Source organism: Dipteris shenzhenensis, chromosome 8 (genome assembly GCF_047967505.1).
Source record: "Dipteris shenzhenensis isolate YYH24624 ecotype China chromosome 8, Dip_SZ_1.0, whole genome shotgun sequence".
NCBI classification, from domain to species: Eukaryota; Viridiplantae; Streptophyta; class Polypodiopsida; order Gleicheniales; family Dipteridaceae; genus Dipteris; species Dipteris shenzhenensis.
In genome coordinates this window covers 57,036,782-57,058,944 of record NC_141603.1, presented here as the reverse complement: position 1 = coordinate 57,058,944, position 22,163 = coordinate 57,036,782, and the positions used below count along the sequence as shown (strand labels likewise).

At 43.9% G+C, this 22,163-nt stretch overlaps 2 protein-coding genes across 4 annotated transcripts; both read right to left on the bottom strand.

Moving 5' to 3' along the window:
- Positions 1–1,864: 1,864 nt before the first annotated feature.
- LOC147899728 (large ribosomal subunit protein mL54-like) lies at positions 1,865–2,896 on the bottom strand. Its single transcript, XM_087378368.1, has 2 exons — positions 2,690–2,896; positions 1,865–2,610 (listed from the first exon to the last, which is right to left on the bottom strand). Exon 2 carries the CDS (start codon positions 2,468–2,470, stop codon positions 2,084–2,086), a length of 387 nt encoding a protein of 128 aa, XP_087234494.1. The 5' UTR covers positions 2,471–2,610; positions 2,690–2,896; the 3' UTR covers positions 1,865–2,083.
- A 12,961-nt stretch (positions 2,897–15,857) lies between these two features.
- On the bottom strand, positions 15,858–17,493 carry LOC147899727 (uncharacterized). Of its 3 annotated transcripts, none has more exons than XM_087378484.1 (3): positions 17,234–17,493; positions 16,990–17,145; positions 15,858–16,879 (listed from the first exon to the last, which is right to left on the bottom strand). In XM_087378484.1, exons 1-3 carry the CDS (start codon positions 17,243–17,245, stop codon positions 16,169–16,171), a joined length of 879 nt encoding a protein of 292 aa, XP_087234610.1. In that variant the 5' UTR covers positions 17,246–17,493; the 3' UTR covers positions 15,858–16,168. The 3 variants fall into 3 exon arrangements, with proteins under 3 accessions (XP_087234610.1, XP_087234609.1, XP_087234608.1); XM_087378483.1 differs by having other exon boundaries at positions 16,990–17,233; positions 17,379–17,491; XM_087378482.1 differs by having other exon boundaries at positions 16,990–17,493.
- Between the last annotated feature and the right edge of the window lie 4,670 nt (positions 17,494–22,163).

The following is a 22,163-nucleotide window of genomic DNA, read 5'->3' as shown; positions in this document are numbered from 1 at the left end:
GCCGGCCACCAGACAGGGTACCGACCCTGCTGGTCGGTCAACTGAAGGGGCCTGGGCAGTGCCTATAAAAGGCCCACTCCTCCATTGGTTCCAGCATCCAGTGCAAAACTGAAAGCCCCTCTCCAAGGCTGTGTTCAGCACTCAGATCTGGGGCAGGTTGTGAGAGAGAGAGTCCATCAGTTTTCTCCAGCACTCTGCTGTGTTTTGTACTGCTCCCATGGAGCTATTTTTCTGCCCACCATCCGGTGGATGAATATACTCTCTCTCTCCTATATTTATTTCTGAGTGTGTGTTACTTGCGTCTGTGATCATCTATCTGAGTTGAGTGTGTAAGAGTTGGAGAGATCTTGGGTGGAGGTTTGAGTGATTCATTCCCTCCTATTTTCTAACAATATGGACTCTCTATCCAAAGGATCTCTTCCACCTTGCTGTCCAAAAACCCAGCCTAGCTCAGTCTCCAGCTCCTTTAGGGCCACCTTCACCTGCTGACTATAGGCCCAAGGCTGCCCCTTCTGCTGCTCCTGTCTGCTGTGGATTAATTGATTAAGTAAATAGGGCCAAATGTCCCTCCTTTTATAGGGCTCTAGGCCCTCCAAAAATACCGACTAGTAGGGGGAGAATGGCCAACCCAAGCAGCCCCTCCAATCCCCCCAAACCGACTTTTAGAGTCTGTACAGCCGACCTGGTTGGCTGGGCCCAACCAGCCCAACCAGGCCCTATATAAGGGCAAGGGCGTGCCCCCTTCAGCCCTTTCTTTGTGGCCTTCTATACCATCAGGTCGGCTGGCCCCAACCAGGCCCTATATAAGGGCGGGGCCTGCCCCCTTCAGCCGTTTCTTTGTGGCCTTCTGTACCATGTTTTACCCTGCTGGTCCTGCCTCTATCCAGCGCATATGTCAGCCCCAGAGGAGCTCCATACCCTCCTACAGCCAATCGCCTATAAGCCTCTGGTCTTCCGCCTTCTGCCAAGCCTCATGTACGTCCGTACAACCACTGCCAGGCTATGTGGCATCTCCGTACCCTTGCTGACGTCATTGCACTGATGCAGATCTGCCCAGGCAGCCCATGTGCTGCCCATGTGGCAGCCCCAAGCTAATCTTTTCTCTATGGTCCACCCCCCCATGCGCTCCTCATATAGGGGCTCACAATTAGAGAGGTGACCAATCATATTCCAATATTTATAAGCGACTGTAAATAAGATGATCATTTAATGAGAAACATAAAAATAACTAGTAAGCAAAGCTACACTTATTTCTTATCAATACCCAAGCATAAGCTTTCCACACAAGAGCTTATTCCTAGAGTTAGGAGTAGTGAGCATGCCTTCTGGTCACTAGACCATTTTTTTGGGACATGACACGCAGGACAGGCTTCTATCAGCTTGACCCTAGTTGACTTTCCACACAAGGAGTTAGGAGCCTTCCGGTTGTGATCCCCGTTTAGTGGCTGGTCACTGCCATAGGTTCATAGGCCATTTCTTTGGGCCATAACACGCAGGACAGCCAGGACTCGCTGCTAGAGTAAAAGGTTATCAAACTCCAACAACCCTGGGCTATGAGAAACAAAAGGCTAAAAACCATCACCATTGCCACGACTAGCTTCTCGTACCAGGTATATTCACCGCTTTCCATGGTGATTGCCTCCTTAAAGCAAAAGCAATCCCACTTTCCGAATGTGAGGAGAGTGTAATGGGTCCAGCCAAACTAGAATATGGAAAATCAAGTTTCACTGCAGAGAGGAATGTCAAAGGGACATTCAAAACTGGTGAGAGAAAATCCATATAGCTAGGAAAAAAGGGACTCTCTATTTCGCCATTCCAATGCTCAAAAAGTTACACGTCACAGATCGTTTACAAAAGTCCATTTCAAAAACGGTTTCACAGTTTCACAGCAAAATATACATATGCATAATTTCAAAAGTTAAGAGTGCAATCGAAACACCTTGTCATGTCTCGATTTATAGAATAGTCCACCACAACTACAACATTACGTATATTTCGTAATGTGCTAAGATAAAATATACTTTTCTATGCTGAGCTATACGCTATCTTGTCGGATGATTGAAAATAGCAACTGTACCGCCATTCACGACTTGGCCTTGAGCGCATTCTTCTCCTTGATTCGCCGACGGTTATCGAGCTTCACAAATCGTTGAAGCTCTTTGGTGGCCATGGACTGTGGGTTCCTCCTTTCAAGTTCACTGAGGGGCAGTGGGCGGTCGAGCAGATGGAAGAGCCACTCGGGATACTCAGCGTCGTCTTTGATAGGAGGGTCAGCACCATCTTTGAGGATGTTAGCCCCCAGCACGGTCTTGGCTCGGATTTCCTTGTCGACAGTAGGGCCAACGGGGGTTTCAACCTTGACCTTTTTGCCCTTGGCAGGAGTCTTAGCGGCAGCCTTACCGGCAGCTCGGAGGCGGACGCTGGCTTGAAGGACTCGGGCACGAACCCCGCCCACTCCAACACCAGACATTCTACCACTCCCGGTCACGCAGCAGCAGCACCACCACCACCACCACCTCTTCACTTCTCGCAGCAGCACCCTCCCTTCGTCTTCACGCGCACCTCTTTGTCTCCATCTTCTATCCTACCCAGGTCCTCATTGGATCGAGCCTACACTGCCACAAGCAAATTAAACCAACATTCTAATACTTAGGGTCCATATGCAAAACCACTAGGTACACTCTCTCACCCTGACGAGGTTCACGGAAAGAAGGCAATCGGATGCCTCACTTATGCAAACGGACCGCACACTCAATTAAGGTCCGGCACCAGGGTAATGGAAAACTAGGCAATCGGATTACACGTCCCCTAACTCCCGCACAGTTCAGCAAGATTCCGGCACACTTGAGCTTGCATGACTCCAGCCTTAACGGATCGCAATCTGAAACCTCTCATGTGCCCAGGCACGTATCCAATATACAAACAAGGTGGCTACATCATTATGACCCTACTATATGATTAATGGAAACGGACATAGAGCCGCCCATGCGCACCCATGGTGCATTGAATGCATTTGGGCAGTGGGCTAGATGTAGGTAGGCAATCTCGCTCGTCCAATCCGTGGGCATTGCCCATGGTGCACTAGTTTGTAAACACCCTTAGTATGCACAAACAAAGAAGGTGGGGGTAAACATAACGAGTGCATATGAGGAGAGAGAGAGAGAGAGAGAGAGATGATACTAACATCCATGGAGGCCAAATACAGGCCTATGGTACCAAAATTAGCAATAAAAAGATCATGAAACATGAAATCTAACTTAAGTGTGTTAGCAAATGTGGAACCCACTAGTACTAAGGTGCAAGTTGTGAGGTTTCCAATCAGTTGCTAGGTACTCATGTATTCCATTCCCTTGAATAAAGTGCCAGGCTTTGTTCATAATACAAATGCTCACCCTCTCCAACCTGTACTCTTTGAGAAACTAAGCAAAAGGCAATGCAAAGATGGAGTTCCTCTTACCATCTTCTCTCATTCCATAGAATTTGGCCATGGCTTTTTGTAGATTCTCAACATCCAAGTAAAAATTCTTGAAAGATCTCATCTCAATTGATTGCACACCAAATTTCTTTTGACTCATCCAAGTCATTATGCTACTTACGCAATGGTATCCTACAAGACTTTTTCTAGCACATCGATTTGTTTCTTATCGTGCAAGCTTTATGGATCAAGCCATTGGTGGTGACACTCTAGATTTCTTCTACTTTCCCACAAAACTTTTTCTAGCATGTCGGTTTGTTTCTTGCCATGCAAGCTTTAAAGACCAAGGCATTGGTAGTGTCACTACATATTTCTTCTACTTTCCCTTAAGATCATACTTGATTTTTTGGCCTGCCCTCTGGGTAGCCTTACCGTTGATTCATTTTTGTGAAAGCATAAATTACGAATTTATAGAAATCATAAATGTACAATTTTCTAATTGGTCGATGGTGCGTGCCATTTAATTACTCTTGGGTTGCATGTGATGATGCAAAGATTTGCAAATCATGCCAGTCTCCTTTTTGACGAGGTGCTCGTTCGTGATTTCTGCATGTCGAGTTTTGGTGAACAGAGGATATGTACAACATGGTTCGTCTGATTTCTGATCAACTTTCGTCTTATTTGTGCATGCAAAAAAGAGGACATTTAGTGAGAGTTGGAAGGATTCTTCTTCATGGCACGTCTTTACTTCATCTCACATTCAAGAAGGCCAGTTGCAACTCTGCCCTTCCAATAGTGCCATTTCGTCCTCATGCATGTTTCGTTAATTTTTTGTTATTGAGGAGAACATGCGTCTCCCAACAATTACGCAGTCCTGCAAGTAAAGAAGACCTGTAGATAATATTTTGGTAGATTGTGTTTGGTTGAAGTCAGTCATCATTTTCACCAGCCCTACAATTCTCGCATGGTCTATAAAACCGCAAGTACTCAAGGCTTCATATCACACATCTTTGTGATAGTTTACCGGCATAGAAGATGGTTGTTGAGGGTTCAACGGACTTGATGGAAACGGATAGTGGTGCCTTTGTGAAGGGTGGCGCACTTCTACTTTCTCTTTTCTTTATTCGAGTACGTCCTTCCTTACTTCTGCATGTTCTTATTTCTTCTTCGTAGTCTGTCTTCTAGGCAGGACTTGCTAAAGCATGCCCTCAGGTTTTGCAATCTCCCATCACTCCAACTTCAGGGAAAACAAGCGTTGTGGAATGTGCGGACAATGATTTCAATAAAATGGATGATGGTGGTGATGGTATCTCCCGTAAACTCTACAACTCATGCACCTCTGTTGCATGCAAATCTTTGAACCTCTCCTGCATGCAAATCTTTAGAGAGCTACCAATGTTAGCTATCGCAAACTCTACAACTCGTCCTCTTGCTTTAGCTTTCTGCTCACCTTTGCTACATGCAAACCTTTAAAGAGATCGTGTCTAGGACTATTCATAGTAGCAGACTAGCTTTTGCATCGCTTGGCTTTCCAAACCCTGTCTTCTTTTTCGTATGTCCAGTTTGGCTAGCCTTTGTTGCAGTAGCTCAATCATGAGACATATAATATCATCGAATGATCGAAAGCGTCCTCCCAAGAGTCTTCTCAAGATTCTTCTCCTCCCTTAAGTTTTTTGTGGTACACAATGATCTATGGGATCTGCTTTATGTAGCCGCAGGTGAGTTCGTTACTTTCAAAATTGTAAATTAACAAAAACTTGGTCAATAGCCCCATTGCCTCCAATCGAAACACTGGTTACCTTGCAAGAGCTGCATCTAATGCAACCACTTGAGAGTGGGTTTGTGTCATTGCGGATTACAAGCAAACTTCTTGCCTTTTCTAAGTGGCTTTTCATCATAGTTATGTCCATCGCTAGTCCTGCTGTGTTTACAAGATAAAGTGTGAAGCGTCGCAATTCTTTTTCCATTCATTAAAGCCTTTGTGGGAGTTTTGCTTTCTTGCCTCTATGACTAACGAAAGTTTTATTTGGACTTTCATTTGCAAGTCTTTTTTGATTTGTGAAAGCTTTTCTAGAAGTTTTTCTTTCCTACTTGAAGCACACATTAATTTTTGGAGTAAACATACTTCGAATTCTACTTTTTTGGCATTGGGATTTTGTATTGCGTCCCATTCAGTACATCGAAAATAGAAATTGTTGTGTTGGTTTGTATTTTTTTTCAAAAGTCTTCTTTCACATCCATACTTTTGTCCATTGTTAATCTGTTGTGGTAGGGGGTGCTGTAGCTTTTGCTGCTTGCTCTTACGTGGAAAAGAGTGCAAAATTGTCAGTAGCAAACGTGATGGGAACAATTGCAATTGTCATCATTAAAGTTGCAAGTGATGAGGGCATGGGAGACCAAATCATTGTTGCTGACGGGCCATGAGATGAAGAGTTGCAATAAGTTACATTGGAACTTACTTCGTATTTCACATTTAGACAAGTAAGATTCTCACATTGTCTTCCTGGAATTGACTTATTGTCTTTGTGAGAGTGCTATTAACAGAAGCAGAATGGAAGAGGGAGAGAGAGAAACAGAGAGCCACACAAGTTTTTGGTGGGTGTAGAACACCCTAATCTTCTTTTTCATTCATATATATATGTGTTTGAGTATTGTACATAACTGGGGTAAAGGCATAGTGACCTTTATCCCCCACAACCTCCCACTTAAAGGACAATGTGCCTTTAAGGGAGAACAACCAGTGAGCATACTACCAATGCCCATCAATACACAACAATACTCAAACCGCTGACTAGGTAGACTCTTCGTCAGCATATTTGCAGGGTTATCATCTATATGAACCTTGACAAGCTCTATGCACTTGTCCTCAAGTACCTCCCTGATGAAATGGTACCTGACCTCAATGTGTTTGGTCTTTGCATGAAAGACCGGATTCCGTGCTAGCTGAATAGCACTCATGGAATCACTATGCAATGTCAGTACACCTGTATGAATCCCCAAATCTCCCACTAGCTGATCAAGCAATATAGCCTCCTTGCAACCCTCTGTGGCTGCAACATACTCAGCCTCTGTGGTAGACAAAGCAACGCACTTCTGTGCATGAGACATCCACGACACTGCACCACTTGCAAAGATGAACACATAACCAGAAGTGGATCTCCTACTATCCACATGCCTGCATAGTCTGAATCTGTGTACCCAAGTACACGCATGTCTCTTCTACCAAAGCAAATGCACATCTCCTTGGTACCCTTCATGTACCTCATGATGCAATTAACTGCCTCCCAATGCCTCTTTCTTGGATTAGCCATATATCGGCTAACAACTCCCACTGCAAATGCAATGTTTGGTCTAGTAGCTATCATAGCATACATAAGACTCCCAACCGCTGATGCGTAAGGAACCTTGGCCATCATGGCCCTCTCCTCATCTAATTTGGGACTATCTGTATGACTCGGTTTCACATATGGAGGCAATGGAGTACTCATTGCCTTCCCCCCCTCCATATTGAAACACTGCAATACTTTTGTAACATACTCCTTCTGTGAAAGCCAAAGGAGTTTCCTACTTTGATCACACGTGATGCACGTACCAAGAATATGACCTGCAAGTCCCAAATCCTTCATATCAAAGGCCTCATGCAACTTGGCCTTTAATGCATCTAGCTCATAAGTATTCTTGCTAGCCAATAGCATATCATCCACATATAGTGCCAAGAGTATCAGGCTATTATCACGAATGAGCGCACAGTGCTCAAACTGCAACCAGAGTGATCTGCATAAGGTATGCTCAAGAAATCATAGTCCCATGGTAATGACCGCTACTGAAAATAGAACCTGAGATGCCTTAAAACATGGGCGCCATTGCATAATCGGACTTAGCAAGAAAATCTGCAAATATCTCTCTTCTGCTAGAACTCCAAAATCCCAACCGATGAGTGAGAAATGGGAGTCAACACTTATCCATTGCCATGTGGCATAAATCTAAGGTTTCAAAACCTTAGAATGAAAAATGCATAACAGAGAGACGAAATCGAATACACAGAGATCTATAACTCTGAAAATCCTCCACCGAATCGTGCAAGAACTGACAGGTAGGGGTTTTTGGGCATCCGGAACACAATGGGACAGACGGTTTTGGAAACCGTGGTCTCAATCACTGGGTCCAACACACGGACTGAAAAACGTTTTTGGAAACAGAGCTGTTTGTAAACTCCACCGGAGTGTGAATGATGAGCAACATAGAAGTTTTAGGACCTCCTGAGTCCACCGGAACTGACAAATCTGCAAATGGTTGCTCCAAACTTGAGTTCCAACACCCGGGCAAAAAACGCAGAAATTGACACAGTGAGTCAGAAATCCAATGAAATGATCCCAGATTCAAGAACGAAGGTGTTTCCAAGCTCCTGAAGTGAAGTGGATACCAAAAGCAAGCAATAGTTGCCTCTACAAGTCAATACGGAGTCTCTGTCATCGAATGGAACAGGGAAAAGCTCAAAAAATGACTTTTTCTTTGAAAACTCTTAACAGGCTCTCAAAACCACTTCGCAAAACCAAAGTGACTTTTCCAAAGTTCCTCCAAGGTCTCTGCACACTCGGATGCAAGTAAAGTCGCCCACAAAGCTTCCCACAGAGCTTCTCCTTCCTCCCACAGAGCTGCTGAGCTTCAAGCATTCACGCACGCTCAGCTAGATCACCCGGGCTCTGATACCAGTTGAGAGTGCTCTCAACGGAAGCAAGAACGGAAGAAGGAGAGAGAGAGACAGAGAGCCACACAAGTTTGGTGGGTGCAGAACCACCCTAATCTTCTTTTTCATTCATTTATATATGTGTTTAAGTATTGTACATAACCGGGGTAAAGGCATAGTGACCTTTAACCCCCACACAATCTGCACTCACACATGCTTGGAAACCCTCCCATGCGATCCCTGCTGTCATATTTGTCATAAACATACCTGAAGTAGCACAAGTCAAATTTACAAAACTGTCAACCACTGCCTCTTATCTGGTGTCAGCGAGGAGATGTTCAAAATTCAGGATGAACCCAGGCAATTAGCCTCTATGTCAACTACAACCTGTGCCTGGGCTCTCATCTTATCTGCCAAGGCCTTATTGTGCATAATCTTACCCTTGGCAGTCCCATTGATGGTCGGATCTATTGTTCTATATGTACGCAAAGGATTAAACAAGGTTGAATAAATATCCCAGTATTCAATAAGAATAAATATCCCAACTATACAAAGTCCGTAAAGCTAGCTTGAGATGTGGAAGTACAAGCACCATAACAAATCGGAATGCTTCCAAGGTTTTGCTCTCCTTAGGTCCTCCACGCACTTTCATCATGAAACATTTTCAAAGACTGCATGAAAGATAAGTTGCATAACATCGTGCATAGATTTGGTACCATATTATATCAATTGTCAACCCTTAGCTCTCCTAGGATCTTCCAAGGACTTTATCAAGGAAATTTGTCATGAAAAGGGGTTAGATATATGATGAGCCATGATCGTTTCATGAGATGAAATGTGGAACACCATTACCAATTGTTAACTTTGGCACCCCATTGTGTGGCAAGAACAAGGGAAAAGGTAACCCTTATTTAGTAGAGTGGTTATTCAGATCCCTAAGCAAACAGTCAGGCAGCCTCAAAATATGGATCGGCCTCCGTGGCATTACTAATAAAAAGACAAGGATAGGCATGCCTGCGTAAAGGTCAAAATATGGCATTCGCCATTTAAAATCCAATGGTTTAGCTAGTTCATCAAGTCATTGACTTTGGAACCCATATTAGGAGAGATTCAATTAGTCTATTCACAGTAGCCATCGCATCCACACAGGAGCAAATAGTCGAGTACGATAATTCAATTCCTCATTCGGCAAGATGAGTCAGTTCCACACATCTAAAGGGCTAAGACAATGTCTCAACAAAGTTGTTGAAAATAATGGTAGGGACGATGTCTTCTCTTCCCACAATACAAAAGCCAACGATGGCTATTTATTTGCCATGACTTGGCAGTGTTTGAAGGGTTCAACAAGTGACATAAGATTCAATTCACACCATGTCAGTTCATGACACTGAATCAACATCACATACAAAGATCTAGACAGTGTATAGTGTAGCACAACACATAAGACTGATCAAGGAATTTGCATATGAGCAACTTGGTAGCAACATTAGCTCACCCTTTCTTTTCGTTTAACATTACCTCACTCACTACAGCATAGCAAAAGCCTGAGAACTTCGACACTTTAGGAAATGCCACATTCGTCTCTCTCAAATGCATGTGCTTCCAATCTATTTGTTATCTACTCTATATAAACATCACCAATCCAACACATAGAACCCTTCAAAACGTCGGTGCTTCCAAATGGATTGGAAGCTATGGGGAGTAACATGGAATGAAGCACCAGAATCCAAAATCCAATCTTGGAAATATGCATCATCTGAAGTGATAAGCAACTCTGCAGATAAACTAGACATGAAGAGAATGTCATCGTCACTGTCATGTGTGACTACATTGATCTCCTCAATCTTCACTTTTCCTTTGTCCTCCCTTGGACTCTCTTCCTTCTGATTTGTAGCCCAATTTGCATTCTTTTTCTTATCCTTTTTCTCTCTTTTAAGCTTGTAGCAATCCTTTTTCATATGGCCCTTCTCGCCACAGTGGTAACACTCAATGTTCCATGCCCTGGATTTGCTACAAGACTTCCCTCTTTCTTGGGACTTCCCCTTGAACTATGATATGCCCCTTTGCACATTTAAGGCTGCTTCCTGCTTGTTGCCGTCCGTAGACTTCCGTCTAATCTCCTCAGCCAACAAGCTACCCACAACATCATCAAACTTCAGTACTCCACTAGGTGCAGAGTTACTGATAGCTGTACGGAAGGTATCCCATGAGGATGGCAATGAACATAAGAGAAATGTTGCCTTAGTCTCCGCATCAAAATTCATCTTCTGAGCCTGAAGCTGGCTGAAAATAATATTGAATTCATTCAAGTGAGAAGCAATGGAGACCCCTTCGTTCATCTGCAGCTCAAACAACCTCTTCATGAGGTAAACTTTATTAGAGGTAGTTTCCTTCTCATAAGTGGCACACAGTCTCTTCCACAAATCTTCCGTATTCTGCTCATTTACTACTGTGAAATAAACTAACTCTGCAAGATGAAGTCTAATAGTAGACTTTGCTAATGCATCCAACTCATTCCAATCATCCTAAGACATATTTGCAAGCTTAGCTTCAATACCTGCCAAGGGTTTAATGTGCTTCTTTTGAATAAGCACATCCCTTATCTGTACTTTTCACAAAGAAAATTTTGTCCCATCAAACTTTTTAATGCTGAAAAACTCCTTTTCAGACGTGGAAGACGATGCCATGATGCAAATGAAGCAAAATCCCAAATGTTAGTGCCTGCAAGAGAAAATCACACCAAATACCAGGTGCACCCAAATGTGTATACCATGATAGAGTGAAATATCACCAAAACTCAAAGCTCAAAGCATCAAAAGATGCAGCTAACTCATGTGCATGTACTATACATCCATATGAGCAAATCTGGCCCAAAAGAAAATGCCAACTACAATGACAATCCAAAATGCCAATAAGTGCCAAATGGCTCAAGCATAAACACCATCCATGGGCATATGCATTACTAATATCTCATCCAAGAGAGCATAACACTATCAGTGCATCACCTGCAATGTGTCAAAGCTATCCCTCAGCATAAAATAGCATCCATGTGCAAAGCATCCATAAAAATAGCATCCTACAAGGCAATCTAGGCCTATTAATGCATCCAATAAGGATCGCAATGCATCTAAATGGCCTATAAATCATCCACTGCAACCCAATGCACACCACAAATGAGTGCACACAACTTAAACTGCAACCAGAGTGATCTACATAAGGTATGCTCAAGAAATCATGGTCCCATAGCAATGACCGCTACTGAAAATAGAACCTAAGATGCCTCAAAATATGGGTGCCATTGCATAATCGGACTCAGCAAGACAATCTGCAAATATCTCTCTTCTGCTGGAACTTTAAAATCCCAACCGATGAGTGAGAAATGGAAGTCAACACTTATCCACTGCCATGTGGCATAAATCTAAGGTTTTAAAATCTTAGAATGAAAAATGCATAACACAGAGATGAAATCCAATATACAGAGATCTATAACTCTGAAAATACTCCACCGAATCGCACAAGAACTGACAGATAGGGGTTTTTAGGCATCGAAATGCAATGGAATAGATGGTTTTGGAAACCATGGTCTCAATCACTGGGTCCAATACATAGACTGAAAAACGTTTTTGGAAACAGAACTGTTTGTAAACTCCACCGGAGTGTGAATGATGAGCAACATAGAAGTTTTAGGACCTCTAGAGCCCACCAAAACTGATAGATTTGCAAATGGTTGCTCCAAACTTGAGTTCGAACACCCGAGTAGAAAAACGTAGAAACTGACACAGTGAGTCAGAAATCCAATGAAATGATCCCAAATTCAAGAATGAAGGTGTTTCCAAGCTCTTGAAGTGAAGTGGACACCAAAAGGAGGCAATAGTTGCCTCTACAAGTCAATAGAGAGTCTCTATCATCGAACGGAACAAGGAAAAGCTTAAAGAATGACTTTTTCTTTGAAAACACTTAATAGGCTCTCAAAACCACTTCACAAAACCAAAGTGACTTTCCAAAGGTACCTTCAAGGCCTCTGCACACTTGGATGCAAGTAAAATCACCCATAAAGCTTCCCACAGAGCTACTGAGCTTCCAAGCATTCACGCACGCTCAGCTAGATCACCCGGGCTTTGATACCAGTTGAGAGTGCTCTCAACAGAAGCAAGAACAGAAGAGGGAGAGAGAGAAACAGAGAGCCACACAAGTTTTGGTGGGTGCAGAACACCCTAATCTTCTTTTTCATTCATTTATATATGTGTTTGAGTATTGTACATAAGCAGGGTAAAGGCACAGTGACCTTTAACCCCCACAATCATCGTGATACTCCTACTCCATTGCCCATTGCTAATTTCTATCCCCATGCCCGACGGTCGCCATATATACACCTCCGACCGACGCGTTGATCAGTGTTCCGTCGACCTCTTTACCCCACCGCTCATAGTGTTAACCTTATCCCTATGCCCATAGGGATACCATTTGCATTTTATCCCACTGAACATGCAGCAAGATTTATTCCATTAGTTGTCACGATACTCCTACTCTGCAGCCCATCGCTATAATTATTTCACCGATAGTTGCTCTACCATTATCCCACCGTCTAGTGTGATACCCTATCCCTACAACCACCACCATAGAGCTATCCCTATGACCATTGGGATACCTCTGGGGTAGCCAAGAATTTAAAAAATCACAAAACCTCAGTTCAGCCTGAGTGTGCCCAATTAGAGGTCTCCTACATGCACTTGAGGTCTGGGAGAATTTTGTCCAAGGATACCATGCAAGAAGATAGTGCTTCGAGCTACGCTCATAGCCCACCCTTCACCCTAGCTGGGGATCTAGAAGCTTAATTCCTAGCCCCCACTCATTAATAGGCCCCCGATAGGAAGATCTATCTAGCTCCGATGAGATGGAGAGCTTGGATGAAGTAATGCAAGACCCCTTGGGTCCAAGGGCCTCCGAAGCCCCATACACTAGTGTGGCCTCTCCCAACTCTCTTGCACCTTTAGTTGATGAGAGGTACATTCTCCAACATGTTTGGATGTTTAGGCTGAACAGAGTTGGCAAACATGGAGAACCCCTTCGCCGGCATGTCGACAGGAAGGGAAGGTCAACAACATCTAGCTCCTAAACCATAGACTAGGACGAAAACTACCTTTGCAGACCCAGGACCCTCCTCCTATGCAAGACCTCCCCAATGGGAATGTATGGATGATGAAGATCCATGAATGAGGGAATTCTGAGGGCAAGATCCCAATCGAGGGGATGCAAGGAACTTCCAAGGAGGGGCGCCTTATGAACCCCCAACAGTCCAGGTGCCACCAACCTTCATCAACTATGGGGCTCCATAGTTCCCACCTTATCGCCCATTGCATGGAACTAACGTTCCCATGCCCCAGGTCCCACCTCCTCTGGGAGTGCGTCCCTTCTCGTCCATACCTATTGCACCAATGAATGCAGTAGCCCTTGGCACATCCGTTTCAATGTCGGTACCAGCAACTACATGGATACCACCACCAGGGCGAAGCTTAAGGCCAGCCCTGCATCCCGTCAAGCCCATAGCAATACCACCCCCACCAGCCACTCAAACAGTGTTAACTGATAAGGCAATGCACATCTTGGTGAATGCCCTAGGAAGGGGGACCACACCACCTCCACCCGCCCCAGTGTTTCTTGCAGGGATTGCAAATCCCTCAAGGAGCTGACCCATAGCAATCTCCAAGTTAATGACCAAGTTCCTTGGAGAAGGAGACCCACTCTCCCACGTGAAGCAATTTGAGCAAATTTGCAAAGATTTTGGTGCTCCCGAGGACCCAGAAATAGCCAATGCGTTTGGTATCAACTTGGATGGCAAAGCAAGCCAATGGTAAAGGGCTCTCACCCCAGAAGAGAAAATTAACTGGGGGCCCCCAGTGGCCATAAATGGAGCCCGATTAATCAACTATATGGACTAAAGCAGAATGATAAGGAATCCTTAAGGGATTACATTGCCAAGAACAAGCACCTCAATGCTCTCTATGAACCATACGAGCAAATGAGTGACGAATGACTGTTGCCCCGCTTCCTCATCGGATTGGCAGACTCGAAGCTGCATGACCACCTAATGGTGATGAATCTTATGTTCTTCAATCTATGTAGCAAGGTGGCCATCCGCATATGTGACAACATGATGGACAAGGCAAATTCGGATAAAACCCCGAATCACTCAAAAATAGTTCTATCAGTTAGGTCTTCGAGTGTAGAAACGATTGAGAAGGAGACCAACGAGCCCAAGGGCTTGGATATGAGTGACTTGGTCTCCAATCTGCTAGATCAGCTATGCCAATAGTGGAGGACGAGAACCTCCAAGGAGGCGTCGAGCAACCCCCACTTGTTTCCATGGAGAGACGTCTGGTGTGGGGTATGCAATGGCAACCACCCCTCCAATGAGTTTCTATGCCTAAGGGCAAGGTCAACACTCTACTATGCACACTGCCATAGGTGGGGAAACCATGATACCTCCCAATGTCAATTTCTGAGGTCCCTTCCCCAACCCATGTATCAAATGAGACCCCCATTAGCCCTAACGGCCCCACCTAACCCCCTAAACACACAGGGTGGCCGTGTGGCTAGTCCAATATAGAGCTCAGCCAGCTCCGTTACCACCACCCATATTGGGTCCGCAACTGCCACTACCTCGTATGATCCTAGTCAATCAAGTGTTGGCAGAGGAAGTGCGAGACACAGAGAGAGGGAGAGAGAGAGAGGGAGGGAGGGAGGGAGGGAGGGAGGGAGGAGGAGAGAGAGAGAGAGAGAGAGAGAGAGAGAGAGAGAGAGAAACTTACCGTGCAAAAACTGCTAAGACTACAAACAGACACACTAAAAACCCAACAACCACAACTACAAAAAACACATGTCGTTAGATTAAGCATTATCCAATGGCCCACAACAAAAATCCAAAATAGAACCCACCAACAAACACTCAACAAATGTACCACTTAAAACAAGACAAGTATACATAAACACGCATGCTGAGACACGTGCCCAAACAAACGCATGCGGAAAAAAGCGAACCAAAATACTCCACGTGGCAGATGCCCCCTCTGCTCACACAATTCCATGTGGCAAGCGCCCCCTCCCCTGTTCGATCGCCGATATCCGATCAAAAACCGGGTCCACAGGCTCCCAATCTCCGATCGATCGAAAGGTGGCCTGGTTTCCTCTCGAGAATCGACTTTCGGCACCGATTCCCTACACCATCTTGTAGTAGGATTTTAAATTGTGTGAATTAACATGGTGGGTCCTTTGTTTCTGTTTCCTTTCTTTTCATTTCTCCTCTTCTCGCTCTTGGGAGCCTCAAGCTTTCTACTTTCTTGCTCTGCGTTAGACAAAACCTCATGGTCGAGTCATGATATATTCTCTCTAAATGAGCATGGACCCTCATGCAAGGCCATTTGATGAGGCATGAAATCATGCAAAGGCATGCAAGTAGTGGTAAAAGCAAATGAAAAACTATAGACTTGTGACTGCCATATAAGATAAGAGAGTGGTTAAGGAGGTTGGAAAGGCTTTTTCCTTCAAAAGGAAAGTTCAGAGAGTCCACATGCCTCCCTGAAAGGTAGCCTTAGTAATGAAACTCGACTTCACAAGTGAAATTACAAATTTTCATTTTCAAAAATTGTCTCTCCTAAACTTATCCAAATTTAGACATATTCCAAAGCAACTATATGCAATTTAGTCTACAATGTAACTTGCACATAATCCCCCTTTCTCTCTCTCTCTCCTTTTCCCCTCTTTTCCACGATGCAAGTTTATGAATGATTTATGAGCATTCAACTTGTTTTTTTCAGCGCGAAAAAAGATTAAGTTGATACTTCAACGCGCACATGCACTCTTCTAAAAAGGAAACGTATAAAATGGACCGACCATCCAACAATAACACCATCGAGATCCCAAACGTCAACTCGTCATTATTGTAGGGTGCCGATGCCATCGCTCTGAAATTGTACACTGTTTCCCGTCAGAAATCAGGAAAGAGTTGCTGTAGCGTGTGCTGCGTGCGCTGGAACATAACCCCATATCAGCAATCGTCCAAAAAGTAGTCAATGCGAAGCATGCATCTCGTTGAAGTTACCCGTAGAAGTTGTCCCCGTATCGCTCGCCTGGACGGCGCTGGAATTTGCCTTTGCGCTGCTAGAATTCTGTATCCTTCTCCTCCCCCCTGCCTTCGTGCATGGACTCCATCTGCGCGCTCCCCATATGTATGAAACACAGTTGACATCGCATGTTTGGCCGCAGCGATTCTTTCTTTTCACTTGCCTCTTGATTCCCTTCGTTCGAGTCATATCCTGATTTGAGTTACTGGCTAATTGATCGGACATTTCTGCGCTTTCCTCCATGATCACTGGAAGGTCAGCTGCACGGCCAACAACAGGACCACCGCTTGGACTCGCCCCATGAGCTGGATCAAACAACGGATTCGTCTCAGGAGCGAAGCTGCCTTCATCTTCGTAGATGATGTTTACGTACATCCTCTCGTCTCGCCGGGATCTGGCGGAGTGCCGCTCTGCTTCTAATAAATCACCGAGGGAGCGTCCAGAATTGTCCCTACAGTCCTTGCTGCAGGCGGCACACCTTATACAGCTCCACAGTATGTTGAAGTCACGTATAGAGCTTCTAGACTGTGTTCCCAGGCGACGAGTTTCAGGGTAGAGAGGCGTCAGCGATCGATTGGGAGGTGGATTCGCACCGACACTTATGCCCACTAATGAACCCAAGGTGATGCTCTTCTCTGGTAAAAATGAAAGAGAAGACTGCCAACATGCGACAAGAGATAAATCGCAATGGATTTAGGACTCAGAATTACACGATGGGTTTCATATGTCAAGGGCGTAGATGGAAAAACATTGAGAAGTAAACCAACCTCTGTGTCTAATTCCGATGATGAAAAAGAAGAGAAGCTCGAAGTCGTCGTCAGAAAGGAATTGATGTCTGCAATAGTGAACGCTTCCGCTAGCCTCATTCGAAAGGTCACAGGAGGCAATCCAAGCGGCCATCCGGAAGGTGCAGTCTCTGGTCCCTGAAATTGAGACAAGCAAGTCGCAAAGGGGCTACGGTGGTAGTTCATCGCCTAGAGGGCGGGCAAGTTACAACATTAGAAGCCATACCTGCGATGCCATTTATGATCGATGATCAGCAAGTGTTCCTGATTTTGTGACTTCTGGAGTGCCAGTACTGCATCTCCTGTTCCGGCTGCGGTCGAACAAAATTGTGAACGTATAGATATAATGAGAGAGATTCAAAGTGACTTACGAGGAAGTCGTTCTGGGTTAACCGATTTCCATTCTCAGTTCAGACGATGCGACATGACTGCGCCATCAGGTTTGTTTAATTCAGAGCGAGAAAGTAGAGAGCTCGAGGATCCCAAAGAGCAGCAGCAGAAGAAGAAGAAGAAAGGAGGAGAAAAGAAAATAAAAACAAACAAGAAAGTCTTCGTAACCGGACAATTAATAAGTTAACAGAGTTATAATCCTATTACAAATAAAGTAGCTGAAATTGAGGGGCAAGAATCCACATTTTAGAAATGGATTTTGGAATAACTTATAAACTCATCCCTTTACTCATCAATTTTCCACCCTCTTGCTAGACTAAAGGATTCCTATGGAAGTGATGTCAACAAGTTTCAACCTCTCTCTTAGAGAGAAAACTTTGTGGGTGCTACATGAGTCTAGGCTTGGACCGAATTTGCCGATAAGTATGTGCTAAACTAGCCTCTAGATTTGAGGGGATGGAGGAATGCATCAGGCAAGGAACTTACATGTCTTAATCTTAAGTCGTTTACGGCTACCTTGGAAATTAGTTCGGCTAGCTTGGAAAGCCTTAGAACGAGATTATTTAGAGCTAGAGCAACATAATAACTACCTACTATCTTAGAAGAAAGAATTACCAACTACTACACCAAATTGCCAGTGGATGAGATCGGTTAAGTGGTACCAGTTGGGGATGGAATTGCATGTGTTTATGGATTGAACAAGATTCAAGGAGGGGAAATGGTAGAATTTGCTAGCGGTGTAAAAGGAGTCTTCAAGTTGTAGTACACATTCCAAACTTGGACATGAGAGCAAAAAACTTTGGGAGAAGGATATCGAACGAGACCGTTAAAGCATTACAAGTGCTATGTTGCATGTGAAGCATGCATACTGAAGACTAGGATATAACAATTTATTTAAAAACATCAAAAGTTTATTCTAGACATACATGCAACCAAGTAATCATTAAAAAGTACACTACATGAGCTTCTCCTCAACCCAAGGACACACTTAAATGAGAACATTAGGCGTGGATTAATGGGCCTCCAATGTCAATGTGCTAAAGTGATGCATACCCATTTGAGGGCACACTCCATAAATTTTTTTTGATTTGTTGAAAACCAAAATGGATTGAAAATTAGGAATCCAAACTAGTGGGACTACTGCATGGTGCAGCTAAAACATTGATAGTTGTTGGTATTGGTATCTGGATTCACCCTAAAATAGAAGAAGTTAAAAAAGTGCAATTTGTGCATGTGCAAAGATCTCTAATAAATCCAACACTATTTACAGTTTTGAATTGTTTCTTTTTCCATGCACTTTCTTGCTATATGGCTCATCAGCTTGCCAAAGGTATTTGGATTTCATAATACACAACATCAAACCCAATAGCGTGCCCTTTGGCCTATTTGGGTTTTGAAGCATTTTAGGCCACATTGCACTTGTTTGGAATATCCATTTCTGTTGATGTGTATCGCCGGAGGGGGAAAACCTGGCGATTGAAAATTTTGCTACTCCTGCAGATTTCAAATTTTCACACCTCCTGCCCATCAAATCTTGGAAAATTAGGTATCTACAACCTGCCCCCACCACCTTGCAAATGCCCTGCAACCTGCACGCACCTCGACATGACCTTGCGAAGACTTTGGTTTGCCATTGTCTTCTTTCTGGTAAGTTGTCTTCTATTCTTTGCTTGCCTCACCAGCTAGCTTCTCTGGGTCTATTCTAGGTTGATTGTGGCCATCACGTCAATGGCGACATGCAGCTCACCATGGATTGCAAGAGAAGCAAATAGAGGCTGCAAGACAGGAAAGATGAAAGCCCAGGTCAAAACACAAGGAACATATTGCGGGTCGAGGAAAGCAATGGCACGGTATCAAAATAGCAACGAAAGACACTTTTGCAACATATGCAAAGGGAGAAACAACGAGAAGAAAGAAGATTCCTTGCACGGGGCTGATCGTGGCCATTGCATCAATGGCAACATGCAGCTCACCATGGATTGCAAGAGAAGCAGATAGAGGCTGCGAGACAGGAAAGCTGAAAGGCCAGGTCATGACACAAGGAACAGATTGCGGGTCAAAGAAAGCATTAACATGGTATCAAAATGGCAATGAAAGACACTTTTGCAACATCTACAAAGGGAGAAACAATGAGAAGAAAGAAGACTCCTTACAGAGCAGCAGCAGGAAGCGGTTGCAGATGCACACATTCGATCATTGCCATCGGAGCCAAGAACACGAGATGGGGTGTCACGATTAGTGGGAGCATTCGGGGTAGCTACATCAGGCCATTCATGTGATTACCAGTCTCGAGTCATCAGAAGCTTTACCCTGCACCCTAAAGTTTCTAAAGTAACAAATCTATCAATAGGTGATTACCAGTCTCATTCCTTGCTTCAGTGGTCCAGTCCCTCCCTTCATGTCGCTTCCTCTTTCCTTGATTTGAGCTTCTTGGTTGTTGTAGGCTCGGCCCTTCTTGCTCCTTTCCTGAAGGGGGCTGGTTCCTCCCTTCAAGCTCCTTTTCTTCACAGTCTTGGCCTTCTTCAATTTGAGCTCCTTGTCTTGTGCATTTTTTGCCCAAATGGCAAATTGAGCTACAGCATCTACTTTCTTGTCGTAGATAGTTGTAGCAGGCAGACACATTTGATCTGTCCATGACTTGAGCAATGGCAAATGGCATTCTCTACATAGTGATCTTTCATGCACCAACACCCTGAAGCAAAAAGTGTGCACAGGGTGGCCATCGGATCATACAGTCATCTATGATGGGGATATGGCACACCATGCATTTCGGACCTTGCTGTATAGTAGGATAGGCATACGATTTAACTATTGCAGCCATCAATACCACAGTCTCCTTCCTTCCTCCCTCATCCTAAGGCTGCGGATGTTCTCCTTCATCTCCTCCACTCTTTGCTCACTCTGTGCAACAACTTCATTTGAATCCCTTAGCATCTGTTGAAGCTGCTTAAATTGCTTAAAAACATCAACATGGGCCATTTCCAAGACTTCTACTCTAGTTTGGAAATCTCTCAAGATGACAAACTACATTTCAAAACTATTAAAAGCCACGACCAGCTCGTGCACAACCCTATCGTAATCTTGTTGTAGGGTCTTGTATCTTACTCTTTGAACCTTCAACAGTGTATCGTAAAAACAACCCTAACCGTGGCTATTGTAACTTGCTCCACCATGGCTACTCTTTGCATCCTTTCTAGCCTAGAGAGCTGCCTCATTATCTTCTCCACCCCACTTCTCTCTAACCCATCCTTCCTGGCCTTGAAGCTCTCTCTTAGTTCCTACATCAACTTTCAAGTTTCTACATTCTCCATTTTCAACTCCTCCATAATCTGGTCTTTTTCAATGTTCAATGTATTCTGCATGTTGCAGAGCCTTTGTAAAGAACGTCCTTTTTGGCTATCTAATCTTCAAGCTCCTTTTGCATCATTGCTAGCTCCTTGTTTGCGATGTCACCATCACTTCTCACTTCTTCAAGCCTATCTTGGAGCTCCTTAATGTGCTTCTCTACTTCTTCTCTTTTGATTCAAACACTTACTAAAGAGCTAAAACGGATAAAAGACAAGGTTGTGGTGGATACTTCTGAAAGAAATGAGACAAATGGAGATCTCAACAATGGTATTTATGTAGAAATACCTCAAGATGATGATGCTACAGAATCAAGACCACGAAAGAGGACACGAACGCAGGAAGATAATGTCGAGGATGATGTTGCAGATCCAAGATTTCACAAGAGATCAAGAGTTGAAGAGGATGTTGCTGAATTAGCTCTTAGGAAAGTTTTCAAGAAGGCAAAACTTTCAGAATTTGATGGTGAAAAGAAGACTGGAGAAGATCTTGAAGCTTGGCTTGAAGAGCTTGAAGATTTCTTTGCCCTATGAGAATTTGATGAGGTTGGAAAGGCAAAGATTGCATCTCTTCAACTCCGCGGAGTCACAAAGTTATGGTGGAAGTCTCATCTATAGGTTAGAGAAAAACCAAGTGAACCTATCACTTGGGTAGAATCTCGAGCCGCAGCTGAAAAGAGGTATTGCTCTCCTCACTATTACATGAAGAAAAAAAAATGAAATTTTATAACTTTAAGCAGGTTTAAGAGGGAAAGCACAATCTTTCTGTAGATGAGTATAAGGAAAAGTTCCTCCGATTGCATAAATATGTACTTGAAGTGAAAGGTGACTCTCTTACACATAAGTTTGTAGAAGGTCTTAAGGAGGATCTTTTATACATGATGAAAGGGACTGGATCCAAGGACTTCTTGGATGCTGTGGCCAAGGCAAAAAATTTTGAAAAATTAGAAGCATACAACAAACAGAAAGCGACAAAGACAAAGATGATTCCAGCAGGTCATCCTTTTCCAAGAGTTCAGAGTTCAAATATTTGTTGAGATATCGAGCTCCACTCGTGATATGCCAGGGTGACCGTTGTGCATTTATGTCACTGACTTGTTAGTTGCAAATGCGGTTGGCACACTGCCCATGAATAATAGCTGGATGGCAGCTATCCTTATGTACTCTAGTTCGTGGCTCAGTTAGTATGCCACCTTAGTTAGCTGAGTTTGGTTTGAGACCCACATATAGGGTTCTTCTATTTCTTTGTACTAGAGTTCTTTTGGCTTACACAACTAAGAAGAGGAAAACTGTTTTCAGCCTCCACCTTTGTGTGTATTCCCCCATTGTGTATGTGAGAAAGCCGCAAGTGAGACTCCTTCCTTCTCTCCCCCTATCTAAACATGGTATCAGAGCCTGGTTCGTGGTAAGGAGCTCAAGAAA